The 26,049-nt window shown below is 32.3% G+C and overlaps 2 protein-coding genes across 3 annotated transcripts in view; both read left to right on the top strand.

Moving 5' to 3' along the window:
• LOC132746360 (uncharacterized) overlaps window positions 1-26,049 on the top strand; it is a 152,970-nt gene that overhangs the window by 100,059 nt on the left and 26,862 nt on the right. The window contains exons 5-12 of one of the 2 annotated variants that reach the window (XM_060735476.1): window positions 12,120-12,223; window positions 13,581-13,683; window positions 14,551-14,751; window positions 14,912-15,124; window positions 15,612-15,764; window positions 15,978-16,029; window positions 17,827-17,953; window positions 18,870-18,994. In XM_060735476.1, the coding sequence (XP_060591459.1) occupies window positions 12,120-12,223; window positions 13,581-13,683; window positions 14,551-14,751; window positions 14,912-15,124; window positions 15,612-15,764; window positions 15,978-16,029; window positions 17,827-17,953; window positions 18,870-18,994 (1,078 nt within the window). The remainder of the gene's footprint in view (window positions 1-12,119; window positions 12,224-13,580; window positions 13,684-14,550; window positions 14,752-14,911; window positions 15,125-15,611; window positions 15,765-15,977; window positions 16,030-17,826; window positions 17,954-18,869; window positions 18,995-26,049) is intronic. The other variant, XM_060735477.1, reaches the window with a different exon arrangement.
• Window positions 5,519-8,076, top strand: LOC132746358 (uncharacterized). Its single transcript, XM_060735475.1, has 3 exons — window positions 5,519-5,702; window positions 6,890-6,983; window positions 7,955-8,076. Exons 1-3 carry the CDS (start codon window positions 5,588-5,590, stop codon window positions 8,055-8,057), a joined length of 312 nt encoding a protein of 103 aa, XP_060591458.1. The 5' UTR covers window positions 5,519-5,587; the 3' UTR covers window positions 8,058-8,076.

The following is a 26,049-nucleotide window of genomic DNA, read 5'->3' as shown; positions in this document are numbered from 1 at the left end:
AGTAGATGGTAAAGGACAATGGCGGTCATTTTGATTTGGTCAAGGACTTTGAGTACAGCCGTGGTAGAGCAAAAAATGGATTCAGCGTACCCGAATTATGTAAAAACGATTGACTACCTGCTTGTACTAAAAAATGCCGTTAGACTCTTAACGGAGGGTCTTTTCTGAAAATCAAACCCGTCTAATACAGTATAAACCACAATAATTCATCCAACAATATTAACTTCACACAATCTAATCAGCATCAGAAAACAACTTAAACTAAAGCACCCAATATTTACATATATCCTCAAAACAAAGCAGCAACTAATATAATCTTGACAATACCAAACATTCAACCAATATCAACCAATTATATCTTCACGAAATGGATATAACTCAACAACCAAAACAACTAATTACAACCAATAAACCCTGATCAATTAAGATCACCACAATTATATTCAACCAACTTCAACAACCAACAAAATTCCCTTCAAAACAACAAAATTCTCTTCTCAATAAAAAAAAAACCGCTACACACTATCAGCGTGTCTCTCCTAACTGATGTAAAATCTCTCTCTAAACGCGCATATTTGCTAGTTTAAACGATCTGACCTTTAAACATGTATACATACAGGTCAGACACTCACATTGATATTTCCATAGACTTACATTATAAGAAATGGTCCCTTATCCTACCTTAAAATTCAGTTTTCATGCTAAAGAGGTATTTTTTCTAGCAGAATGAAATGCCTGACACATAAAAATGTTCCTGTTATATAGGGGTAGCCAACCAAATTTTTTGCAAATTGACTTCAAAGAGGATTACCCCCCATTTCATTGAAATTTTCTGCTGATCACAGGACTGACATACACTTTTTATAAATGCAAATATCCAAGTCAAAATTATCACAGAGACTCATGAAATATTTCATTTTCTTCAGAAAACATTGTAGTGTTACTTTTTAAATTAGTTTTTATACTTAAAAACACCCCACTTTCATCCAATCGCCTCATGTATAAACTGAATCATACGGTTTTCCCTGCACTTTTTTTCAGCCAATCGCTGGCCGTGTTACAATACGATACCCTGACCTAAAGGGAATATTAAATGTTTAGTATTCTAAAATCTAATAATAAATGAAGTTGCATATACAATTACCAATAATGTGGATGCATTTTCACCACTCTTAAGTCATTTAAAACTTTGAAGTTCCCTTTTTTGCAACAAGCGCCGTTATGCCGCATTCCGGATATTCTGAAAATGAAATTTAGCATGTGATTTTTATACTTAACTCATTATTCTGAAGCCAATTTTGTAACAACTTCCATAAAATCACACAGATAGCAAAACTACACTGTTCTCATTACAGAAGTGCTTCAAAATACTAATTTTGTAACAAAAGGATGCAGCAGGGAGCAATTTTATCACCCCACCCATATCAAAATAAGTGATTTTTCACCCAAATTTCAACATTTTATTACCAATAGACTTCCTGAATGAAGATTTAGCTTAGCAAACATACTTAATAACTACTGTATAATGACCTGATTATGGATTACACATTATTTGTACACACATAGCAACATTTTGGGTGTAACTAGGTATTTCAAAACTGCCCTGCTATATTTTTCTACTCCAAATATTTGCATATATAGTCTTAAATACAAGCCTAAATGTCAATAAAATGCCAAAATTCTTTTTATATTTTTTGTCTCTCTCTTACATGGATATAAAGAAATGCAATATATGGAAAAACCAAGTTCCTCTGGATTTAACAGCACAGTAAAAGCCTAAAATTTGACTTCTACACCCATTTTTTGGTCATTTTTGCATTCATTTGGAGTCAAATATGACAATTGAAACCTTCTTTCAGGTGTTTTAACATGTAAATCACCTCTTCAGACCAAAATGTACTTGGAATGGACAGTAATGTGTATTTTTTTCTCATTTAGGTAGCCAGAAACTAGAATTTATGCACTTATCTAAGTTTCTCAATAAATAAAGGGAGGTAATTCACTGAAGTTGTGCATAATCACACCCTTTTTATACATTTATCTACCAGAATAAGTGCCTTTTCTGTTTATAGACACATCACAGACACTAAAGCTGTGTTATAATTGTGCCTGATATGATTGTGAAAAAGTAGATCAACTTTTACTTATCAATAAAACTTTTCTACAAAATAATTCTACCCTTGGCCATTATGATGCACATTCAATTATGCATTAAACAGACATAAAGTCTAAAAACTATGGCATTATACAATTGTGAGTGTGTAAATATGTATTACCAAATAGAAAACAATAAATTCTTATCACTATTTTGCATTTTAACCACATAATAAGAGGCTATTCAGAAGCAACCTAACTGAATTATGCTACATTTTTCAATGGATTTGAATTTCTAAGTATGTGTTAATATTCATGCCCTGAAACCAAGTAAATTTTAAGACAAAAGCCTTAAAATGATATTTATTTGAAGCTTTAATGCTATCTATGCCTGGAAATGAAACAAAAAACATTCTTATATAGGAAACAGACAAAGAAGCAATTTATTTGTGACATTCTATTTAAATATTTGAGCAAAATGGTAAAAATTAGTGCCGAGCGAAGAAATTTCCGCCCCTAAATAAAGTCGAAAAGTTAATCGAAACAGCACCCTAAACTTTTTTAATTATTATATATCAGTTTTGAACCTGACAATATGCATTTGTAATGATATACCTGCAACACCCATCAAAAGTGGCCAATGTGCTTACATCAGGTCCTGTCAAGTTATACATGAAGTCTTCAAACCTGGCATGTGTATAGCCAATGTACAGCATTTCTTTGAAATCTGAAAAATATTTTTAATGACCAAGGTCTACATTATTCATCATCAACATATCACCAATTGATTATCACTCAAATTCACTGTTCAAAGAAAATATAAACCATTATGAACTCTTATGTAACACTAATACTCTTGTTCATATGTAAACAATGCTTGTAGATTGACCCCTTTGACACATTATCTGCTGTAAACACCAACAGTTGCACTGAAATAATGAAATATCATACCTAGACAGGCTGTATACATCCATTCTTCCAAAATATCAGCTTTTCATGGTGTAATCAATGAAGACAAAGTTCTACTGTGAATTATGACAGTTCCAATTTCCCTCTCTTTAGGTCAGACACTCACATTGATATTTCCATAGACTTACATTATAAGAAATGGTCCCTTATCCTACCTTAAAATTCAGTTTTCATGCTAAAGAGGTATTTTTTCTAGCAGAATGAAATGCCTGACATATAAAAATGTTCCTGTTATATAGGGGTAGCCAACCAAATTTTTTGCAAATTGACTTCAAAGAGGATTACCCCCCATTTCATTGAAATTTTCTGCTGATCACAGGACTGACATACACTTTTTATAAATGCAAATATCCAAGTCAAAATTATCACAGAGACTCATGAAATATTTCATTTTCTTCAGAAAACATTGTAGTGTTACTTTTTAAATTAGTTTTTATACTTAAAAATACCCCACTTTCATCCAATCGCCTCATGTATAAACTGAATCATACGGTTTTCCCTGCACTTTTTTCAGCCAATCGCTGGCCGTGTTACAATACGATACCCTGACCTACAGCGACTGGTTTAAACATGATATTTACACTCTGTTTAAAACAATGTATCACTGTAAAGAAATATTAACTCGTTGTTTCATCTACAACAATATATCACTGTAGGGAAATATTAACTCGTTGTAAGATACATATCTACATATAAACTTCATGATTATTCTGACACGTGGCATTGCCATGTTTCTTGTAATTGACTATGTAAATGGGAAAACCCAATTAAGAATATAGACAGCCATTGTTATCTTTTAATGGAATTCGATTCGATGAAACAAAACAAAACAAAACAAACAAAACAGAACGCCACACTCATTTTATTCAGATTTTGTGGGAAGAAAAAAACTATTTTGAGTGACCGTATTGAGTGATCTCAGGGAGGTCAGAAACATTTTGTCGTAGTTTCGTGGTTTCTTATGGCATCCCGCGGAGCATGGCACAAACAAGTCACCATAGATGATAAAGACAGAAACGAGCATGTTTTTCAATCTGTAGAAAAAGGCAAAAAATGTGCTTCATAATGTAGTGATAATAGATTTAAGAAAAAAAAACAATACACGACGACTTTTGCATGAGAACTTTGAAATATTAGCTGAATTATTTTACTTGTGTCACACAAGTACCAAGTGGTTATTGCAAAAACTGAAATGATCTGACATACATAAATCTAAACCTCTTAGAGCTTAAATAATTTGTCAAGTAGATTTATGTTTGGTTAAGGTTCTTGTAACACTTGTAGCATATTTTTTTGTAAGTGATGTCACAGCAAGAGATGGGAAAAGGGATAAATATTGAAATAAACAGTTATTTATTTATTTATTAAGATGTGTTCAAACACTTCTAACATGGCGTTTTCTTCGTGAAATATTGTACAATTTAAACAAAACGTTGGTTCTTTTTGACAGACACTCGATCCAACATAGAAATAAATTTTGCCCTGGTAAATATAAAAGAAAAAAAGGTTTATTATAAAATTAATGTTGTTGTTTTATTCAACTGTTGACCACTATCGTCAAAACAAACGTTAAAAAATCAAAAATGACTTTAATGGGGCATGGCAACTGTATTTTTTCGAAGGCAAAAGCTATAAATAAGCTTTACATTATAAATAGATAATGAATTCGAAACTACACAAGTAATGTTGGTAAAGATCAGTAAAAGAATAATTATAAGATAATTAGAAAAGTTAGCGAAACATGATGGTAGTATCTATTTTCGCAACAGAAGAAAAGATATAACTAGACAAATAACTATACATTCATCATGTCCGCATTTGAAAAAAAGATGACCCAGAAGTTTAACTGACTTTTCCCAAAAATGTTATTATATCTTCACTCAGATTCGACTTATTGTCAAGCAAACATCTACATCAGTAGTTTACTTAATGGTATGAAACTTAAAACCCTTTCTTTAGTTAGAATGATATTGCTAACTGTTGTCTGTAAAATTCTCTATGCATGTAGTTAATTGTGTACAAAATATAATTTGAACATATATTTCTGTTTATAATATGTGCGTATTTGTGTATATATTTGAGTATTTGATTATTGCACAAATTTTGTATTGATTTGTGTACTACTGATTTTTATAGTTATTCGTGTATAGGGTTTCACTTGAAAGAAGATTATTAGGTATTGTATAGCTTTCATCTAGAATAAAAAAATAACTATATTGTACATAATCTAAACCTTTCCAACACTTTTTTTTTCAAAAATCTTTAATTAATAGAATCTATAACTTTATAGCGAGAAATAAGTTGTTTATAAATACAACAGGCTTTCTGCTAAGTGAGCTCTTGAAACACTCGACCTAACCAACTATGTTTCAGCAGGATAAAAAAATCACATCCTGTTTTCCAAGTATTCGAGTAATTTGAGATATATATACATTGTATGTACGAGAAACAAGTGAATCCTTGGATTTGCAAGCCAGTGTGAAACAAGCGTCTGTTTGTTATAAATGCGTTTTATAAAAACAAGATGCATGGATTAAACTGTTTGATTTTCGCCATTTTGGCGAAGTGTAGCTTTTCCTACGTAATATTTCCAGATGTTCTTGAAACAGCTTTACAGAATTTACGTTCTAAGAGGGAAGGTAGGTTTAATTTTAGATCATGATAACTTGATAAGATCTATTTCTGGATTTTGATATAAATACACATGCATTTACTTATGATAATTCCTAACTCAAGGCGGTATTGATCGAACAATTTGTTCAGACTTTCTTAATCCCTTTCCCCATCTGAATTTAATATGTGTATCGGTAACGGTCTTTTTCTAACTTTGATATTTAAATACACGAACTTAAATGTAAATATACTATATAATACTTTGTCTTACATTAAAATAATTAAAATACATGTATATAAACAATTATAATCATTACTGTTACATTTACGTGTATTCATATAGTTGAGATGTATTGGAAATCAGTATCAGTATAAAACTCCTACTGTTTATTGAATTAAGCTTTCATGATATATAGGTAGATAATTTTATTGACTTTAACAGTACAGATTTTTTGTCTTTTTATCATACATTTGCATATACATATATAACATAATTTTATCATCTGACACAATTTACATTGTTAACATATTGTGGAGGATGAATAAGATGTTCACATATAAATCAATTTCACACACAAAAAATCAAAGTGAAGTAAATGCCTTCCATAATCGGCATAGTTAACAATGCACATACGGCATTGTAAATACATTTGGAAATATTTTATATTGTAGCTTGATTTTCACTCTTTAATAATAGGCTTTAATATATTGTTTTCTAAAATGTTCTTACAACAAATAAGAGATAGCAAAGTGGTTTTCATCTCCAATATCTCTATTTTGACAAAAATACAATATTTTTTCCACTCTGTTTCTAGAATAGCGTCAAGTTTCAATAGCCAGTTTATGTGAAGATAATCCTAATTTTGATAAAGCATTTCTAAACTTGAATGACAATTAATCTAAATATGGTTCAAAACTAAATTCTGTTTTAAATTGCTTTTATATATAGCAGTAATGTTCCACATTCCTGCAATCGTTTGAACCAGTTTTGCTTAAAAGTTTCTATTAGCCGAGCTTAAAAGAATGTGGATGAAACTAACCTAGATCAACTAGATCGGCTGTTCCAAACATATGAAAACCAATGACAGTCCTATGATATGCCCATTTATTTTTGATAATGTTACATTTACAAAAAATACCATATAACCTGTTTAATAATGAATCATGTATTGCCTCTCATTATTTAATCTAAAGCTGCATTTTCTATAAACAGCACCATGTGGTGAAGAAATTGATTTAGAACTAGAGGGTGGTGTAGCTGCAATTCAGCTCCGGACGGAAGAATTCAACGGCACAGAATTTTACAGGTATTTCATGTTGAAAATTCAAAATAATTGTTATAAGACAGATTTCTACTACGGCGGTAGAGGAAAATTTGTTTCTACGTGACTTGAGTATACCAAGTAAAACAATAAAACACACACAATAAATGAAGCTAACTCTTATCTCACAAGATATTAGTCTATTTATAAGCTGTAAATATGTTATGCACCAAAACAACCAATCTTGTTATTTCACAGATGGTAAAGTAAACAATCTCAAAACATTTAGATATCAAGAAGAATTTGAAGGTTTTTATGGATATAGGGTATACCATCATCAAAACTTTTCTGAACTTTGTTGTTAAATTAAATCTGAAGATTTCAGTGTATATCCACTGCTTTTTCTTAAGTCCTGTCCATACACATTTCCGTAAGTTAAGCCTTCATTATATGACACTTAAACAATCAGGTAAATATAAACTAACTTTCCAAAGTGAGAAAATTTTAATTTGTTTTCTCAGCCACCAACTATATAACAGTTCTAGGAAAAGTAGAAATATTCAAGTAATAATTTACATGTTATGTGATTAAGAAACTATTGACTGATTTAACAGTATTTATCACCCTATTTCAAGTACGTGACGAACGCAATAAGTGCTATTGCAGCATATTTTGTACATATTTAGGTCATAATTACAATTTGAAATGCGTTAATTACTTTCTTTATTCGCTACAAACCTTTTTTACATTTAAATACATTTAAAAAAAAAAGATTCATGAAAGTTTGTATGAATCTGGGGGCATGCTGGCTTTAATTAAGAAGACATAATACTTTTAAGAAGTTAACAAACGACCTGATTTACAGATTTCTATTGTATATAATATATGAAAAACAAGATCAACAAGGAAAGGCGGCGTTCAATGAACGCAACCCCCATATGACCCAGCAACAAGAACCAATGGCAAGGAGCCCAGGTTTTCAAGTTTATTCAAATTGCAATCTCCTTTCTATTCAGAGTAAATGAAGACTGTAAATGGACGGTTAAGACCGCTCAAGATCATTTCATGATCTTAAAATCCGACTACTTCAGCGTCGAAGAGAGCGAGAACTGTATGTAAGTAATCAATAGTTTTCTAAAATTCATATTGTAACCTATATAAAGCTAGTACAATAGAGTAACTGGGAGTCATTTTCTGTCTCAGGACTTCAGTTATGCAAAATTTATGTAACTGAAGTTTTGAGGCATAAATCGATTTCATCTCCCCTTGTTAAGCAAACTGTCATACAGGAGTTGTGACATGCCCTCATAGAGGAGTGGGTTCGAATCCCACAAGAGCCATACGCAGGCTTATCAGTGGCATAATGAGACAGTGTCAGGTCGTAATCATCGCAAATGGGCGCAACACTCGATATTGAGATCTTTTCACTTTTGGCCATTCCACTTGTATCACCATGCACACTGTTCTCATGCTTCAGTGATTATCCTACGAGGGATAGATTGATTTTGACTTGTGTGATATCTTTTATATATACTTCTCTGGATCTGATAGGGATCACGATGGTGTATATTTTTTATTGGTATACAACAATTAATTAGTTAAAAGTAATGTTTTGATAATTTTGATATTAAAGTGTATAAATTTATTGTTTTTTTTTTGTTATATTGCACGTTGCGTTGTCGATAGCGACACCGCAACCTATATCGTTATCGCCTTTTCGTCTTGTCGCTAGCTACAACACGGCAAAGCGCCTAACGGCGCGTTGTCGCGCGGTCGTATTGTCTCTAGCGAAGCACGCAAAACGGCGCGTTGTCGCAATGCCGCCCTGTCGCTTGGCTTATAAGCCAATCCTTCGATTTGAACCGAGCGACAATATGACATCGCGACAACACGCCGCACGACAACGCGCCGTTTGGCGTACATCGTTAGCGACAGGACGACAAGACGAAAGTCCGACAATGCGCCGTTTGGCGCTTTGTCCTGTTGTCGCTAGATCCAACACAACGCACAAAAGCGTTCCAAATCAGCCACCAAAGCTATGTTATATTTCAGGCTCTCATAAATATGGCATAAACATCTCTGTACTGGTCAGGGGAAGTAACCACTGCGAGAAGTTTTATTGTATTCACAAACTCCATGTAACGGTTATTTTCCCTGATCAGTAGTGCGGTTTGTTTAGCAGACGTTTGGCTATTTGTCCCAATTTTCATGGTTGATCAGTTCAATCAAATTTTATGTTGAATTGTTGACAGGTTGAAAAGTGACCCGGGTTCAGTTTCCAACGTTGAAAAATGAAAACAAAAGAATTCAACAGGGTCAAAATTTAATGTTACTCCAGCAGCATAGAAATTGAATCGTTGCAACTCTAAACATACCATAGACACCTTAATGTCATGCTAAGCAGTCTTCAAGGACAGGAAATAAGTTATCTCTGACATCTTCTACACAACACAAATCACACTGATATACATTGATCTACTGTTCCCAGCCTTAATATAAAGATAAAGATAAAGATAACATACAATTTTGAAAAAGAAAATAGTTTTCATGGAACATTGAATGTCACACACTTGTCATTCAATGAAATTCTGCATCTGATACTCAAAATAAAAGTCACGTGGTACAACCTCTTTAATAAGATGCTTGCATGTAAAAGCCAATGTGTTTCGTATGTTTATGTATGAAAATCTGCATCGTCACGTAAAACCCAGCTTTGTTTTCACAATACCGGTAATTCTCTAAAAATTCATAGAAATAAACACTTCACTGTTAGAAAAATCTGTAGTGGTTGGTCTTATGGTATACACTATACTTAAATTATATATCCCGGCTAACCACTTAAAAGTTTATAAGAGCATCCACTTGTAGTACAATGTCGTAGCCTGACAAATTTACACATTGTTTGTGTTCCGCGAAGTGTATTATTTCAACATATGTCAACTGCAATGTCGGATCTTGGTCGTATTTTATTGTTTATGAACTGATGTGTACTGAATATTTTGTCTTCCCTATAATTATATCATCATTTAAATTCAACAATATTAAAGGAGAGTTATAGCAAAGCTTGCCAGCGGCATTTTTTAAACTTTAATTGACACCAGTCGCGAACAAGTGTAGATGGTAAGGTACATTCACCACTGCCAGCAGGTTATCCAGATAGGCCATGCCAATCTTTTGAAAATAAATGCCACCCTTTTGGTTACATATTTGGCTATTTCGACCATTATTTTTGTGTTTATTTGCTTACAAAGAAACATATACTTATCAGTAAAATAAAATTGTAATTTGTGACTTTTAAAATGACAACTCTATCACAAACAATAACACGGTTCGATTGTAATAAAACTCTTTACATAATAAAAAAAAATTATTTTTTTAATACCATTTCAAAAAAAGAGCAAAACGAAAAAAACAAAAAGGTTTATATCACACATGGTACATGTACACGGTTTATAACAAGCATTTTGAAATATAATTTTAGGTCACATATTTTACAATATAGGAAAATCACATATAAAGAAAAAAATCAATACAATACTGAGCAATGGGATATCTAATACATACAATGCAATACATCACATATACTGACAAAAATCCATGAACCAATTATATATTTATACCTATAAATTACCTCTGTCAATGAATAATGAAGAGTACTAAATTTAAGCGGAGAACAAACTATAACTTCGCTTTTAATCGAATTTGTTTGACAAAATATTTATATAATATAAAGAAAGAACATCACAGTATATATAGTTAAAACAGCATCATAATACTATTTAATAACTAAGATTTCTAGAGATATCATTTCGTCTGATTTTTGCCTTTTTAAATAATAACATATTAAGTTTGTAAGTACTTTATGACTTTTAGATTGCAGTAATTCTATAAATTTGGCCATACTAGGCTACAACTTGTCTTATTTATGATATCACAGTTTCATTTGCACACAATTTGTAACAGGAATAGATCTTTGTTCCTTTCTTGAAGCGTTTATTCGACTCACAGTTTTGCTAACGTTTTCTCTTTGAAAAATATACAAAACATCGACAACCAATAAATTCTGATCTCTGTTAAAACTTGTAAGATTCAGTCATTGGGATTAAAGTTTCCATATGCATTTTCAAATTTTTTATACCCAAGGGGTTTTAAATCATTCCTTTTTTTTAAATTTTTAATTAAATTTTTTTTTTCCTTTTTTTTTAAGGTTTTGTTTCTCAAATCCCCCAAAACCTTTCCCTTTTAAAATGTGGCCCTGTCAAAAAAAAAAAAATTCGAACCTTCCTTTTTTCAAATTATGAAAAGCATTTTTAAAAATGCAGGGAAATCTTGTTTTGCCATTTTTTGCACCTTTTTAAAATAAAATTTTTTTTAAAACCTTTTAAAATAATTTCTAAAAAACAAACCAAAAATTGGTTTGGTTTTGTTTGGGAATCATGAAAAAATTTTCCCTTTGATTTATGTTCGAAACGCCTGCAGTGGTAATACTCTATTTTTATCTTGCTTTTTTAAAAAAAAAATTTTAGGATATATGGGTTTTTGAATGACTTAAGGTAACATGCTTTATGCGTCTGATTTTAAAAACAATTTTTTAATAGTTTTATTTTAAATATTTTGGTACTGGGACTAGTTGAGATTACAGAAAAGGGCTTGAACAAAGCAAAAACTGTGGGTTTGGGGCCCATTGACATATATACATTTTGGACAAAACCCCCTACAGTTCAAGTCGATTGTCATAAAGGGCAAGGGTTTAAAAATTTACCCTCGAGTCGGGAAAAAAATTTTTTCTTTCCACTTTAAAATGCCAAAAAATCCACGTTTTTGATTAAATCTCATCAATTAAGCAATGTTCAGAGTCAGAATAAATCAACATAAAATCCATATTGTACTCCGGGTAATTCTGTTACAATACAAAATTATGTTGATTTCTAATGTTTTCTTTAGCTATATGTGCATTTTCATTTACAATTTATGGTCTGATTTATATTATTTATTACAATACTGAGTCTTTTGGATTTTTGCAGAGGTTAAAAACGTTTATTGGACATCATTAGCGTCTTGTTCAATATGGACTTTACAGCTGTTTATTCGACCATGGACCCTATACTAGTAATTAAAATAAATAGAGCAAGGGATGAAATAATCAATGTCTTTTGTAAAAAATGATGAATCCTATTGTAGGAGGTGGAGATGACTCTAAGTGCATTGGCAGTATATTGGGTGGTGAAGATTCAAGAATAATGAATAAAGATGATTTAGGAGAGGATTGCTTTTACAGAATACAGGTAATATCATGGCAATATTCCACTTTACAGGTGGAGAAACGCTCAAGTGCACCTTTGTAAGCTAGCTAGCTAGATCATATAATATAATTAAGTCCCTGGCAGGATTCGAACACATAGCGGATAGAGGCAAGTGGTTTTAAATTAAAGACTTTCAAAACCAATTAACTGAATACAATCGATATACGTAATGTTAATCGAGCTCATTGCATATTATCACTTAATTTATATTATGAAAAGCATATGTCAATCGATCCAGTGCTGTCAACCGCCTTCCACCGTCAACAAGTAACCATTTTATCTGATCTTAATAAGCAATTGTCAGAATTTTTATCTCAATGGTTTATCAGATGATCTTAGGTATAAACACTAAGCCATAACGTTAAACTGCAGAGGTCATAATTTTCAAACGTTGTTGGAAAGTGTCTACTGTGTAATCTCACAAGAGCTTGAAAATGCGATTAATCAGGTAAAAAGTAGACCGAATCACAGAAAATCTTGTTACTACAATTTTCATTTGATGTTTATTAGACTTTTTTCAAAACGACGTTGGGAAAATTTCTTCTTCGCTTAGTGTAGATTTTAGTTCAACATATTGTTATGGTATGGATTACTTGCCCTTGTTACTACGTTTATCGTAGTTAAGTAGGCAGGGAACCAGAAATATTTTTATCATTTCTCTTTCTCTATTCTCTTTATCTGTTATCATGTTAGAATTGAAAGAGATATAAATTTGTAGTATATTAGTGTTTCAAATTATTTTTGTCCAATAGGATTGCCGTATTTCAAAGTGATCATAACACATTTACTTTGGTAAATCGGCAAACAGTCAATCATCCTAGTAAATCGACTGTTTATAAAATATATTAAAACACTTAGCTTGTTAAAATTTATGAGTATGTTTATACAAAATTAAATTGGGTGCGCGACTGTGCCTTGCTTGACCAATTTAATTTTATAAATACATAATAATAAACTTTAACCTATACACAATGCAATGTTTATCGTTAAAATGCTTTGTAATTCGCCCTTCATGATTATATTCCTGCGCATTTGAACTCGAACCGTGCATTATTCTACAACAATGTGCTCAAAATTGAAATATATTTCCTCAATCAGATATAAATTGATATAAGTGAAAATATTGATTATGTGTACTTAGTTGAAAGCGAATTACATGGAAGGTCCTAAAACATAATGTTGATAATAACAGAGTCGGCTTATCTATATATAACAGTTTAATTATCTTCGATATGGATATTAACAGTTTGTGACTCGAGCACGGGCTAAATATAAATATTAAATATGGTGAGTATATGTAACAAAGGCTTAATACGTTAACATATATGATTTTTTTCAGGCACCCGGGGACAAAGTTATTACATTGGACTTAAAAATGCTAGATTTTGGCTCGGCTAGTTGTGAGGAGGAAAGTATCATCATTTATAAAGGCCAGAGTACACGTAAGTATTTTAATGCATTTTAATGACTAACTGAGTTTATATAAAGCACAAACCTAATTGTGTCTGTTTAATATATTTTTTCTATTCATACTGAAAACAACAATTCCAACCGAAGAAAAAATGGACCACAGTTATCTTCTGCCGAATATGCCAATCAGACTGAAATTCAACTTAAACATCGTCAATAACATCGTTTGATTTAAAGAATTGTTGTGGTAGCAAAAACATAATGAAGAAAATTAAAAAGAGTAGAATCGATTCATGTTTGCCATTCTTAGAGCATAGGGCCGCCCTTATTCGTTAGCGGTTATTCACCTGCCCAATTATTAATGGTAAGAAACATAGCCTACCTACAAATGGGAAACAGTTTCTACCTGAAAAAAATCACCATGATGCAAACAATGATAATACATGTAAAATACTTTTCAATTGAGCAGAGATGCAGAAATATCAGATGTTCTTTACAATCATTGTGCATCTTCAGTAACATGTCTAGTCAGCTACTGTATGTTGAACATTTATGAAGACTACATATTGCATCTCCCATCAACAACAAAACAAAAAGAACTTGCTGTTAATGTATTTAGTTACCAAATAAAGCAGAGTTAATGTTTGAATTATAATAAATACTTTTCTTATCGGAATGAATGGCATGTATACATCTTCATTATACTTAAACCCTTAATTCTTTAGCATACTCTAAATGAATGACTAAATGACATAAAACAATGTCAAAAATATCTTAATGCTTTACTTTAAAAGAATGTCCTTTTGGTTGGCAATGCTATGTTTTGCATCGATGTTTTGCTCGATCATATTTATTTATAACAATATTCTGAGAATATACATTATGTAATTACTTTTCAGAAGGAACAGCCCTCGGTACAATATGTAGTGACACTGTTCCGGGAATTTTGCCCTATCATGCAAGTTCAATGTTTATTGAGTATAGAAATCCTCTTAAACAAGAAGGTGAACGTTTTACAATTGATTATATTTTTGTCGAGGACAACTTTACTCCAGCACCTGTACCATCAACAACCCCATCTCCAGTTGGTGGAAATAATGGTAATGCTTACTATTGTTACAGAATTCAGAAAAAATAAACATTAGTAATAAGTGCAATTTGCACCATATTCAAATTAACGGATTCGCTTTCGGTATGACAAAAAATCAAATGCAATGTTTTTTTTTTAATAAGATTATCATTATATTGCTTCGCTTTCAGACTGTAGTCGAATGTACAAAGGAATCGATACAGACAGCGGCATTTTGGTTTATACCGCACCTGAATACGAAAACAACAAAGATTGTATAGTTGTTGTACGTAATGATCAATTACCGAATCACGTGGTACAGATAGAATTCGACTACTTCGACATTGAAGAATCGGACAACTGTATCTTTGATTCCTTGAGAGTTCTATCTGGAGAAAGAAATGGTATTTAAATTGTACTTTCAAGTGTTTGCATATTCTAAAGCTAATTTATATAAGATACACTAGCCGTTCTTATTTTCTCCCTTCCATATTTGCAAATACGTAAATTGACGACGTTATTTTGTTTGAAAAATCTGATAAATAAGAAACAACTTTTTGTTGAATTTTGCTCTGAAAACAATCTAGAATGATAGACAATGGTCTAAGAAAATAAATCAGAACACCAATAGCCTTAATTCATTCATTAGTGCTGTACAGACGTTTGAAGTGTTGTAAATGCGACGTCACAATGCAGCGCCAAACAGCGCCTGCAAAATCGTCAAAAATAACGTTATTTCAATATTGCAGAACGAGCAGTTAAATATCACTTAAAGTTTTCTATAAATACTCTGTATTTCGCTTGAAAAATATAAAAAAAATCTATTTCCTAAGTATAAGCCATCTTCGACGGAATTATTTTGATGACCTGATTCTATCATTAATTCGACAGACTCAGCATTGCTTGGTGGACCATACTGCGGTGAAGGTCTACATGGGCGAACTTTCCTAACACGCGGCAACTCTCTTCGCCTTGAATTCAAAACAGACGTGTCATTTGCCCTACAAGGATTTCAAGCAAAAATTTCATTCGTACCAAATACAGGTAAAACAATTTGCTGCAATATTTGTGTGTAGTATACTAGCTCTTATTTAATTAACTATAAACATGTTCTATTTTACAAACTGCTATGAATATCTTCTGTAAATATGTTTATGTTTTTTAACATAATTGATTTATATTCTTTTCATAGTTATCTATATGTTATGTTTTATCTATGGAAATATAGAACTTTAGTGTGTTTTACTATAATTACAGAATGCAGATGCAATGGAAATAAGATGTGCATTCGCCAGGACTTTGAGAAAAAGTTAGTTTTGCTTATTTCAATTTTAGAAAAAGTTTGAAATAGAAATTGGTATACGAGGGACGGTCAGAAAATATCCGGACTTTTCATGCTCCTCTCTTTCCACATGTAGCTATACACACATTATATGAATATGAATAATTTTATTGAACAAAAGGCAAATGCCTGTGAGTACATATATACAAACATATAATACAAGTGTTTTTTACAAAATAATCAGTGGCGGTCTAATTCTATATACATTATCATATATCAGAGGGCAAAATACTGTGTATACACAACTATGATTGAAAATAAACTGACCACGTTATTGGCGAATGAATGTAGTTTTCACCATTTATATTTTATTGATTGATACTGTTGTTTCACCAATTGCCTCATATTTTTTGCAAAATGATAATGATTGCATGCAGTGATGATTGATATTTTTTACGAGGTGTTTCGTCTATCATGGACTCTTTGTTAGAGGAACAACGCTCTGTAATAAAGTTTCTGGTTGCAGAAGGTGAAAAGCCTTGCCACATCTTTCAGAGGCTTAAAAAAGATTTTCTGATAAATGTGTATCACGTTCAACCTTCTACTACTGGGTTTCTCAGTTTCGTGAAGGCAGAACAAGTGTTTGTGACAGGCCTAGGACTGGGCGGCCAGCTGAGGCGGTGACCTCAACAATGGTAGCAAATGTTAAAGCTTTTGACAACAAAAATGTCGAGTAACTTTGGAGGAGGTAGCCAACAAGTTAAGCATCGGTAAGGCATCGGCACACAAGATTTTACACGAATACCTAGGCATGAGCAAGGTAAGTGCCAGGTGGGTGCCTAGACAGCTGTCCGCAGATCAAAAGGCAACCAAAGTAACCAATGCAAAAGAACATTTAAGTCGTTTTAATCGTGAAGAAGATAAGTTTTTGAACCGCATTATCACTGGACATGAGATGTGGGTTCATTATATCGAACCTGAAACAAAAGCTCAGTCAAAGCAGTTGAAATGAGCTGGTTCCCCACCTCCTAAAAAGTTTAAGCTGTCTCCTTCGGCTGGCAAAGTCATGCTTGTTGCTTTTTGGGATTCACGAGGAATGATACTTACTCATTTCATGCCAAAAAGTCAAACTGTCACAAGTACTATTCTGAAGCAATTCTGAAAAATCCCAGAGAATTGCTGATGCAAATGCGTCCCAGGTTAGCACAGAAAAATGTCCTCCTTCTTCACGATAACGCCCTCTCCCATACTGCCGCAGCTACAGTGGATGTTATCAACTCTTACAAATGGCAATTGTTGTCTCACCCTCCTTATAGCCCAGACCTCGCCCCCTGTGACTTTTATTTGTTTCCAGAACTGAAAAAATTGCTTGCTGGAAAGAAATATAAGACCAGGGCGACTTTGATATCTGCTGTTACACAGTACCTAAAACATAGGTCTACGTCATGGTTCACAGCGGGAATACAAAAGCTCCCACGAAGTGCGTAGACGTAGGTGGAGAATATTTTGAAAAAGGGTAGAAAGATTTTTTTTTAAATGTTGAATAGTTTTCGAGAACAAGTCAAAAGTCCGTATATTTTCTGACTTCCCCTCGTAGTTTATGGAATGATTAGGATAATAGAAAATTTGAAACATTGCTGCTTTTCATTAAATCCGAACTTTACGGTAGCAAATCATATTTATAAACATACCAAATACAATGTACTCGTAGATTAAAAAGAAATTCAGAAATCCTTGACCAGACTATTAAATAAAGTTGTAATCAACGATGCCTTGCCCAAGATACTCTTTGTGTGTTTAAATGTAAATTTTATATATTTAAAGATGTATTCGCGGACAAAGGTGTGAGGCAAATAGCTGTCAAAATGGCGGAACGTGCATAAAAACAGGTTCTGAAGCGACATGTTACTGCCCTAAAGGTTTCCAAGGAGAAGATTGTTCACAAAGCGATGTAAGAATATCTTGTTCAATCTTTTAATGTTTAATAAATTATGTTTCAGAGAAAGCAACTTCGATCCGATTAATTCGTATTTGTATGTAATGTTAATGTAATGAAGATTGTTCATACATGTGTTTGTCTTTATTGTGTTTGACAGGTTCTATAAATATTTGCAGCACTGCCGTTTGTATTACTGGACAGTCCGTTTACATTCTGAATGACATCTCTTAAGCTATGAATACTTTTACTAGAGATATCTCAATGTGCCACTTAAAATATTAGTCTATGCTATATAAATGTTTTCATTTTTCGTTTATTTTTGTCTTCATTCAAATTTGCTTAAATGGAATACTTCGCATATAAAGCTTCATCAATCTTTTAATGTTTTTGTTTATGAAAAAGCAACTTTGATTCGATTAAGTCGTATTTGTATGTAATGTTAATGTAATGAAAATTGTTTATACATGTGTTTATTTTACTTGCGTTTGGCAGGTTCTATAAATATTTGCAGCACTGCCGTTTGTATTACTGGGCAGTCCGTTTACATTCTGTATGACATCTCTTAAGCTATGAATACTTTTACTAGAGATATCTCAATGTGCCACTTAAAATATTAGTCTATGCTATATAAATGTTTTCATTTTTCTTTGATTTTTGTCTTCATTCAAATTAGCTTAAATGGAATACTTCGCATATAAAGCTTCCATTTTAATATCTTAATGACAACGTTAAATAACTTCGTTTTGGTCTGTCAATTAAACATTTGATTGTAAAGATGATAAGTACAAGTAGTACTTGTTAGATTTGGAAAATATATCAAAAGTGATTTTATTCTTTTTTTGCTTAGATCTATTTGTTAAATTTGCTTTGGTGACAATTAAATTCATTTATTTAAATGTCATTCCAATTTTTACTCATTATTTGCCAGGGAGAAAAGTCTTACCATATACGCTTTACCAAAGCACCGGTAGACCGAACGATAAAGAGAGGTGAAGGTCACGTCGAAGAATGCGAAGTTGAGGTTCCATATGGAGAGGAAGTAGAGTATAATTGGTAAGATTAGATAGTATATTGTTAAACGAAAACAAAGGAATGTACATTTATTACGTAAACTGTTAACAGACAACCGAGAAGGTTCCCGTTTTATAACACTTCTCGTTCCCTTTCAATTTTTATGTACTTGTACTGAAATATACGAGCACATAATTATAGTTTGAATTTCTGATAAAGGATAACTTTAAGATTTTTAAACCTCGGTTATCGTTTAATGCTCTGTTAACTGTATTATTTCATTTTCTGTTTCTTATGCGAATTTTAATTACAAAATTTTGCATTTATCAACGAAATTATACTATATTTTGTGTCTAATAAAATGAAAGAGCGCACCATATTATAGAAAGACAAATTTAACAATTGTAGTTGTCTTCTGACTTTGCATTTTATTTTCGGTGATATAATGTACAGATAAGGTGGTTTTATTTAAGATAATGCTTGCAATCGGCACTTACAATCCACGAATATTAACAAAAAAGGGATTAACATATGCAAAAACAGTCCTTACTGCGTTCCTAACACAGTAGAAATGTTTCAACCAAACTTTACAGGAGTGATCAGTACCTTCAGTAGTTGTGTACGTCACCGGCACGTTCCGCTTAGCTGCACAAAATGGCAGCCAGAGCTAAAAATAGAAAAATCTTTTCCGCCCTTCACAGGTCCAACGACTGGTGGGATTTCAACAAAACTATACAGGAGTGATCAATATCACCCCTAGTTGTGTAGGTAACCGGCACGTGCCGCTTCGCTGCACAAAATGGCCGCCAGAGCTTAAAAAAGAAAAATCTTGTCTGGCCTTCACAGGTCAAACTACTGGTGGGATTTCAATCAAACTTAATAGGAGTGATCAGTACCATCCTTAGTTGTGCAGGTCACCGGCACGTTCCGCTTCGCTGCACAAAATGGCCGCCAGAGCTAAAATACAAAAATCGTGCCCGCCCTTCACAGGTCAAACTACTGGTGATATTTCAACTAAACTTTTCAGGAGTGATCAGTACAATCCCTTGTTGTGCAGGTCACCGGCACGTTTTGCTTCGCTGCACAAAATGGCCGCCAGAGCTAAAAATTTAAAAATCTTGCCCGGCCTTCACAGGTCAAACAACTGGTGGGATTTCAACCAAACTTTACAGGAGTGATCAGTACCATCCCTTGTTGTGCACATCACCGGAACGTTCTGCTTCGCTGCACAAAATGGCCGCCAGAGCTAAAAATAGAAAAATCTTGTCCGGCCTTCACAGGTCAAACTACTGGTGGGATTTCAACCATATTTTACAGGAGTGATCAGTACCATCCCTAGTTGTGCACATTATTTTCACATTCCGTTTCGCTGCACAATTTGGTCGCCTTTTCAATAGGGTTGAATACCAGTACTATTTAGGTTGACATTCATATGAAAGTAATATTTATTTCGGGAAGAATGGTGTTCTTTTTTTCATTGCTCTACCTCATAATATTTTATTTGTTTTTCTACGCCCGGCTACCTTCGGGACGTATAATAAATAGTATTGCGTTTTTCGCCCGTCTGCCCGTTCGCCTGTCCGAAACATAATTTGGGTTTTTGTGACTACAGCTTTTCTTCTTTTAAATTATTCATTACATACGTTTGTATGTAGATAATTTTCTTAATGTGGCTAAAATGAACAATAAAAAATGGAGCACCCATTCTCCGATTGATATTATTTAAATTAACAAGAAAATATTCAAATCATTTACTTGAAGAATACATCCTGATCTCAAAAACAAATTTTGATGAAATTGAAACAATAAAAGGGCAATTAACATAGGTGAATTCGTTCATTGTTTAGAAGGCAAGTCTATGGTCAAGTTTCAGTATATAAACACATCTTCATTGATGATCATCACTATTCTGTGAGAAGAGGTGTTAGCTGTCAATTTTAGTCATCATGGTATGGACTCTTTATTTTAGTCGTATATCTCTTTCGCCTCTTCTAACACCTATTGTTAGTACGACAATGATGACCATAAAAGGATAGGAGTTAGACAAGGCACATTTTGGCAAATTTGATTAAACACGTTTTTATCATTCTAAGTTACAAGTCATCATTGGTGGTAAAACCGTTCAAGCTGCAAGATTTAAATAACGGTTACATGTAAAAAGAGGAGTTGTTCCCCTTGGAAAATGGCGGCAATAAAGTAATTATTCAGCATGGGAGTAGATATTGACATTTACAGGATGACAGTAAAGTGTTTCATTGCATCATTTAAATCGAAAATATATATTTTCATGAATTAAAAGTAAGATGAATATACTTGTCAATATGTATATTGATGTTTATCACGTTGGCATGCCTAATGGTATGTCATGATGACATTGAGACTCAACCTGACCTGGCCCTGGATTGGTAGTTTAACGCAGCCCATGCTCAAGCTAGCATCGGTCAATCAGTTAGATGTATTATATAGCACCTTCTGATTTCTTTAAGTATGTTATAGGGAACAAGGATGAGTCTGACCACTTTCCGGTAAATTGTACATCTACACTACCTGGTATACAGAGAAATGTTGGCATATTATCTGCGGATGGAAGTTATCACCTATTCTCACAAGATAGGCCCAACTTGCATTGACCAAATGTTAAAAAATGAACTTGTTTTTTACCAAAGTTTTATGACATAGACGTTTATACAAATATGTGTCCGACATACTGGGAAAGTTTCATCACTCAAACTTGATTATTATCTGTAGAACAGTCACTGAAACAAATTGAGTACTTTTTCAAAATGTAATTTACGTTACCTTAACTAAAAATAAATCGATGGTCATATTAAAATTATTTTGATATATACTATCAATGCATTTGATACAAATATTCACTTCGATAAATAATTTGTCAAAGTAACATTACATATTTTATACACAGGTTTTTATAAAACCGTACACCAAGCTTTAACTTTCTCATTTATTTTGGGTTGAGTATTTCTGGAAAATATGTTCATCAGTAAAAATAGCGACATAAACAAACTCATAGTTGTACTTATTTTGTTGATTTTAATATGAAATATAAGCACAAAATATTAAGATACAACAGTATTTCACTTTAAAATATATTTTATATGCAGCATACGCCAATACAAACAAAACTATGAAATGGTAACGTAAATTACAATGTATGCAGCTTTAACTGGGCAACAGCATAAACTTTAAAATTAGAAATAAAATGACATCTTTGTTTCATTTTTGGCTTTTTATGCATCTTAGATGTAATTATCAGTAACAAGTTAGTCGACTGAGATAATATAATGAAAGGTTTATGCTTAAACATATTCAATTATCAATTTCTTTAAAAAAAACTAATAACTTAAGGACGCAAAGTACCTCGTGGATGCCATTAAGTTATATCTTTTTATCATATATATATATAATATAACAAAGACTATGACTGGGTTTTAAAATGTACTTTAATACCAAAAATAACAAATGAACAAAATAAAATAATTGACCAGTTATGGTAACGTAGATTACCTCATATTCAAGGATGTTAATATATGTTTCAACATGTTCAACAATAAAATGTTGTTATTGCAAAAGAAAATCAATAAATTCTTAAATTGAAATGGAAAAGTCTGATCAAATGCATAAGAAAATATTTTTTACTCTCTCTTAAACATGATGTTTATTTAAAAAAAAAAAAAAAAAAAAAAAAGCAACAACAACAACAAAAAAATAAACAACAAAAACCGGCTTTGTTAGAAACATTGAATCATTTCTTTAAAGTAACGTGGCCTTCAGTTTTTATGAAGATTTTATATGTTTCAATATAAAAGTCAAATAAAAAAGAAAATGGTGGAAAATCATACTTGCCATCATTTAAATACAGAAACAATAATGAAACTCCTCGATACATCTAATTTACCTGTCTGCTATCTATTTGTAAATAAGTAAAGCGGGCGATTCGTTTTCTGATTTTCTTATTTTTAGAAACGAACATCACCGGTGTTCTTTAAAATTCAATATATCTTTAGACACTGTTTTAAAGTAGTTTTTACAGTGATATGTTGCACTTTTGTAAGATAAAATAAATGAAATACTTAATTAGAAACCAAAAATATTTTTTGAACAGAATATGAAAGCTGGAGGCCGCTTTAAATGAATCTAATCTCGTCCTCTTTTATGCTGAAAGAGCGCCCACAACAACTAACTTTGGATGACTCATCTATGCATATAAAACATCTTGACACAAATCTTGTTGTCATTGTTTGACCATTTGAAAGTTAGTGCTTTGACTCCTTTACATTTAAGTTTTTGCTAGTATGAAACAAGAAAATCGTCAACTCCTCAATCAGTTCAATTTTAAGGAACCAATATGCTTATAACTACTATTTTCCTGTTTGATGGTGCTTGAACTTACACCATATTTATCATCGACAATTATTTTGTCTTCATCTTGAACACAACCAGGCCAATTAATTTATTAACTTGTATTTGATGTTCAAGCTCTTTCATTCTGTGTCAATTTCTGGATACTTTATCTCTGGTCGCTAAAGCCGCTTTTTATATTTTCACTGTCAAACGTGAGAATGATTTTGTTCTTTTTTGCTCTCTTTCAAGGTATTTTACTCCTTAAGATAACTTTTTTCCTCCCACAAGAGGCTCGCTGTATTTCAGCCTAGGCTATACCCATACTTGCTGAAACAAAAAAAAAGTAATCTACGTTACTTATTTTGTAATCAACGTTACCATTTTTAGAAACTATTTATTTATGCCTAAATATCAGTTTTTCCTCCAGGAACAAGCAGTTTTATTACATTTAACTACTATATTATTATCCACAGTATAGGAACATGTCAAATATTTGGAGAAGAACTACTTATTGGTGTTGCAGATATCACAAGTTGATATTTTCGTAATCTACGTTACCAACATTGGTATCACATTTGTCACACCTTTTTAAAATATTAGATGATCTGGTATAACACAGATAACATACAAGCATCTGTGTAGGTCTGTTATGATGAAAATTTATGAACAAAATATTTTGGTAAGTAAAAATGGAGACCAAGAAAGGAAATTATTTGTTACAAACTTAGTGGGCTATGTAACTAAAATTTGCAATATATGTTTGAATTTATAAATGTATCAGATCAATTTTATTAGAATTTAAGGTGTATTATTTAATTATAATCTTAAAATTACAATAAAAAACAACATTTTTATTACTTCGCCTGTTTTGTTTTGCTGAAGATAACTGGAACTCAGTAATATAGTGTTTCTGCGCGGAAATTGCAAATGCAAATGGCGGAATAAGTGGCAAATTTGAAATAAAGGGAAACAAACTATGTGTATATTGATCTAGAAGTTTATATTACGGAACCTTGAAACAGTTTAACATTATCTGGGACATGAAAATCAAATTATTTGCCGAAATTGAAAAACCGTGGTAACGTTGATTACATTTCGTAGATTACATCTGTATTGTCACGAGCATGAATTTTTTTACATACGATTAACTTATACAAAATATAAAGTATTGAATGTTTAGCAAGTCTATTCTAATTGATAATAGTCTGTTAAGAGCACCCTATGCTACAATATTTGAGTAATAGCAGTAACGTAGATTACAGTCTTAACTTTACTTTACAAATATTAAGTTTGTGTTTCTGGTGTAATTTTTTTTTATGAAATAAGTTAATCATTGTATTGCATTCCGTTTATACTATGTTTTGTTAGTATATACGTCTGTTTAAACCCCTTTTAATGTGTTTATTGCCTGTGCATTTTTGTTCGCAAACTAAGTAACGTAGATTACATTGGGTTTGGAGACAAGAAAGTTTTGTTTCAAAACGAAAAATGCAAAGAGCTTTACTCAGAATTTATTTTAAATGTCAAACTTCAATATATCACCAAACAAAAAATAAAAAAAATATGTTCAGTTTTGACAAAATGATGCAGCACTTATGTGTTGAATCATGTAACCCTTTACGGAGACAGCGTATTTTTCTTTTAAATTGATATTATTTGTTTGTTTCTTTTTTTAAATACCAGTTTCTTACATCTATTGTGTATATGAGTTAAAGGTAGGAACCATGTAAAGTTGAAAAAATAACAAAACTCAACTGTATAAGTGTATATGTTTTCACTTTCGTTAAGAGACATTCAAATTTCAAACTTGGGCCTATCTTGTGAGAATAGGTGTATATTATTTCCGATGGTTTTATGCCCTTATGTCAACTCCAGGTTTTTGTTTGTTGCCCTACTTGGGTTTGTCGGTTGGCTGCGTTCTGTAAACGTTGCCTTTACCTTGTTGTTCTTTATTCTTGTTTTTTTAGTGGAAGAAGGGTATGAAACAATCGTTTGACGCCTTATTCTGATTTAAATTTAATATCGTTAACAATACCGCCGTATGAACACATTTGCGGCTGTGTCGTAGTTCAATATTTCACCATTTTCGTATTTAAATGTTGAATTCTGCTTAAGCCGGTGCTAGGGAGCGTGGACGGTAGTTTGAACTTGACAGTACAGTTCATGAACAGGCTCAATCAAACCGAGCCTGCAACATTTTCAATTTTGGCGTGTTGGGGTTTCTTTAGGGATTCTAATTTTTTCTATTTAACATAGCCAAAACAGAATAATTCATTGTACTTTTGTTTAAATAAACAAACATATATTTAACAATTCTTGTTTGTTACTTGTAGACGTTTTAATATAGGAAACATCAAATGTTTTATGCGAAATATTACTCAGGTATAAAAATCTTGCCTGCGAATACTTTTTGCACTCACAAAATACATCAAGTATCTCTTCTTCCACTGTTTTCTGCTAAGACAATAGGTACATAAGCTATCAACCAGTGTCCCCAGAAGTCTGCAAAAGTTTGATACCCAGTTAATGACTCGAACACGCCTGTAGTAGATAGAATGCAATGTCCAATTTGAAGAAGAACTCAACATCTTACAAGGATGTGAACTCTACATGCACTGAAAGCAATTGTGAAGATCGCTTGGAAAAAGAGACACCGTTGTATTACAAAACATCCAAGATTAACCATTACGATCACTTTATTGAGTGGGTTCCCCCAAGGTTCATCTTTCAGAGCA

Source organism: Ruditapes philippinarum, unplaced genomic scaffold (assembly GCF_026571515.1).
Source record: "Ruditapes philippinarum isolate M1 unplaced genomic scaffold, ASM2657151v2 ctg2189_1_1_1_1, whole genome shotgun sequence".
Classification (NCBI taxonomy): domain Eukaryota; kingdom Metazoa; phylum Mollusca; class Bivalvia; order Venerida; family Veneridae; genus Ruditapes; species Ruditapes philippinarum.
Note: the sequence above shows the minus strand (reverse complement) of the source record. Positions and strands in the feature narration are given on the sequence as shown.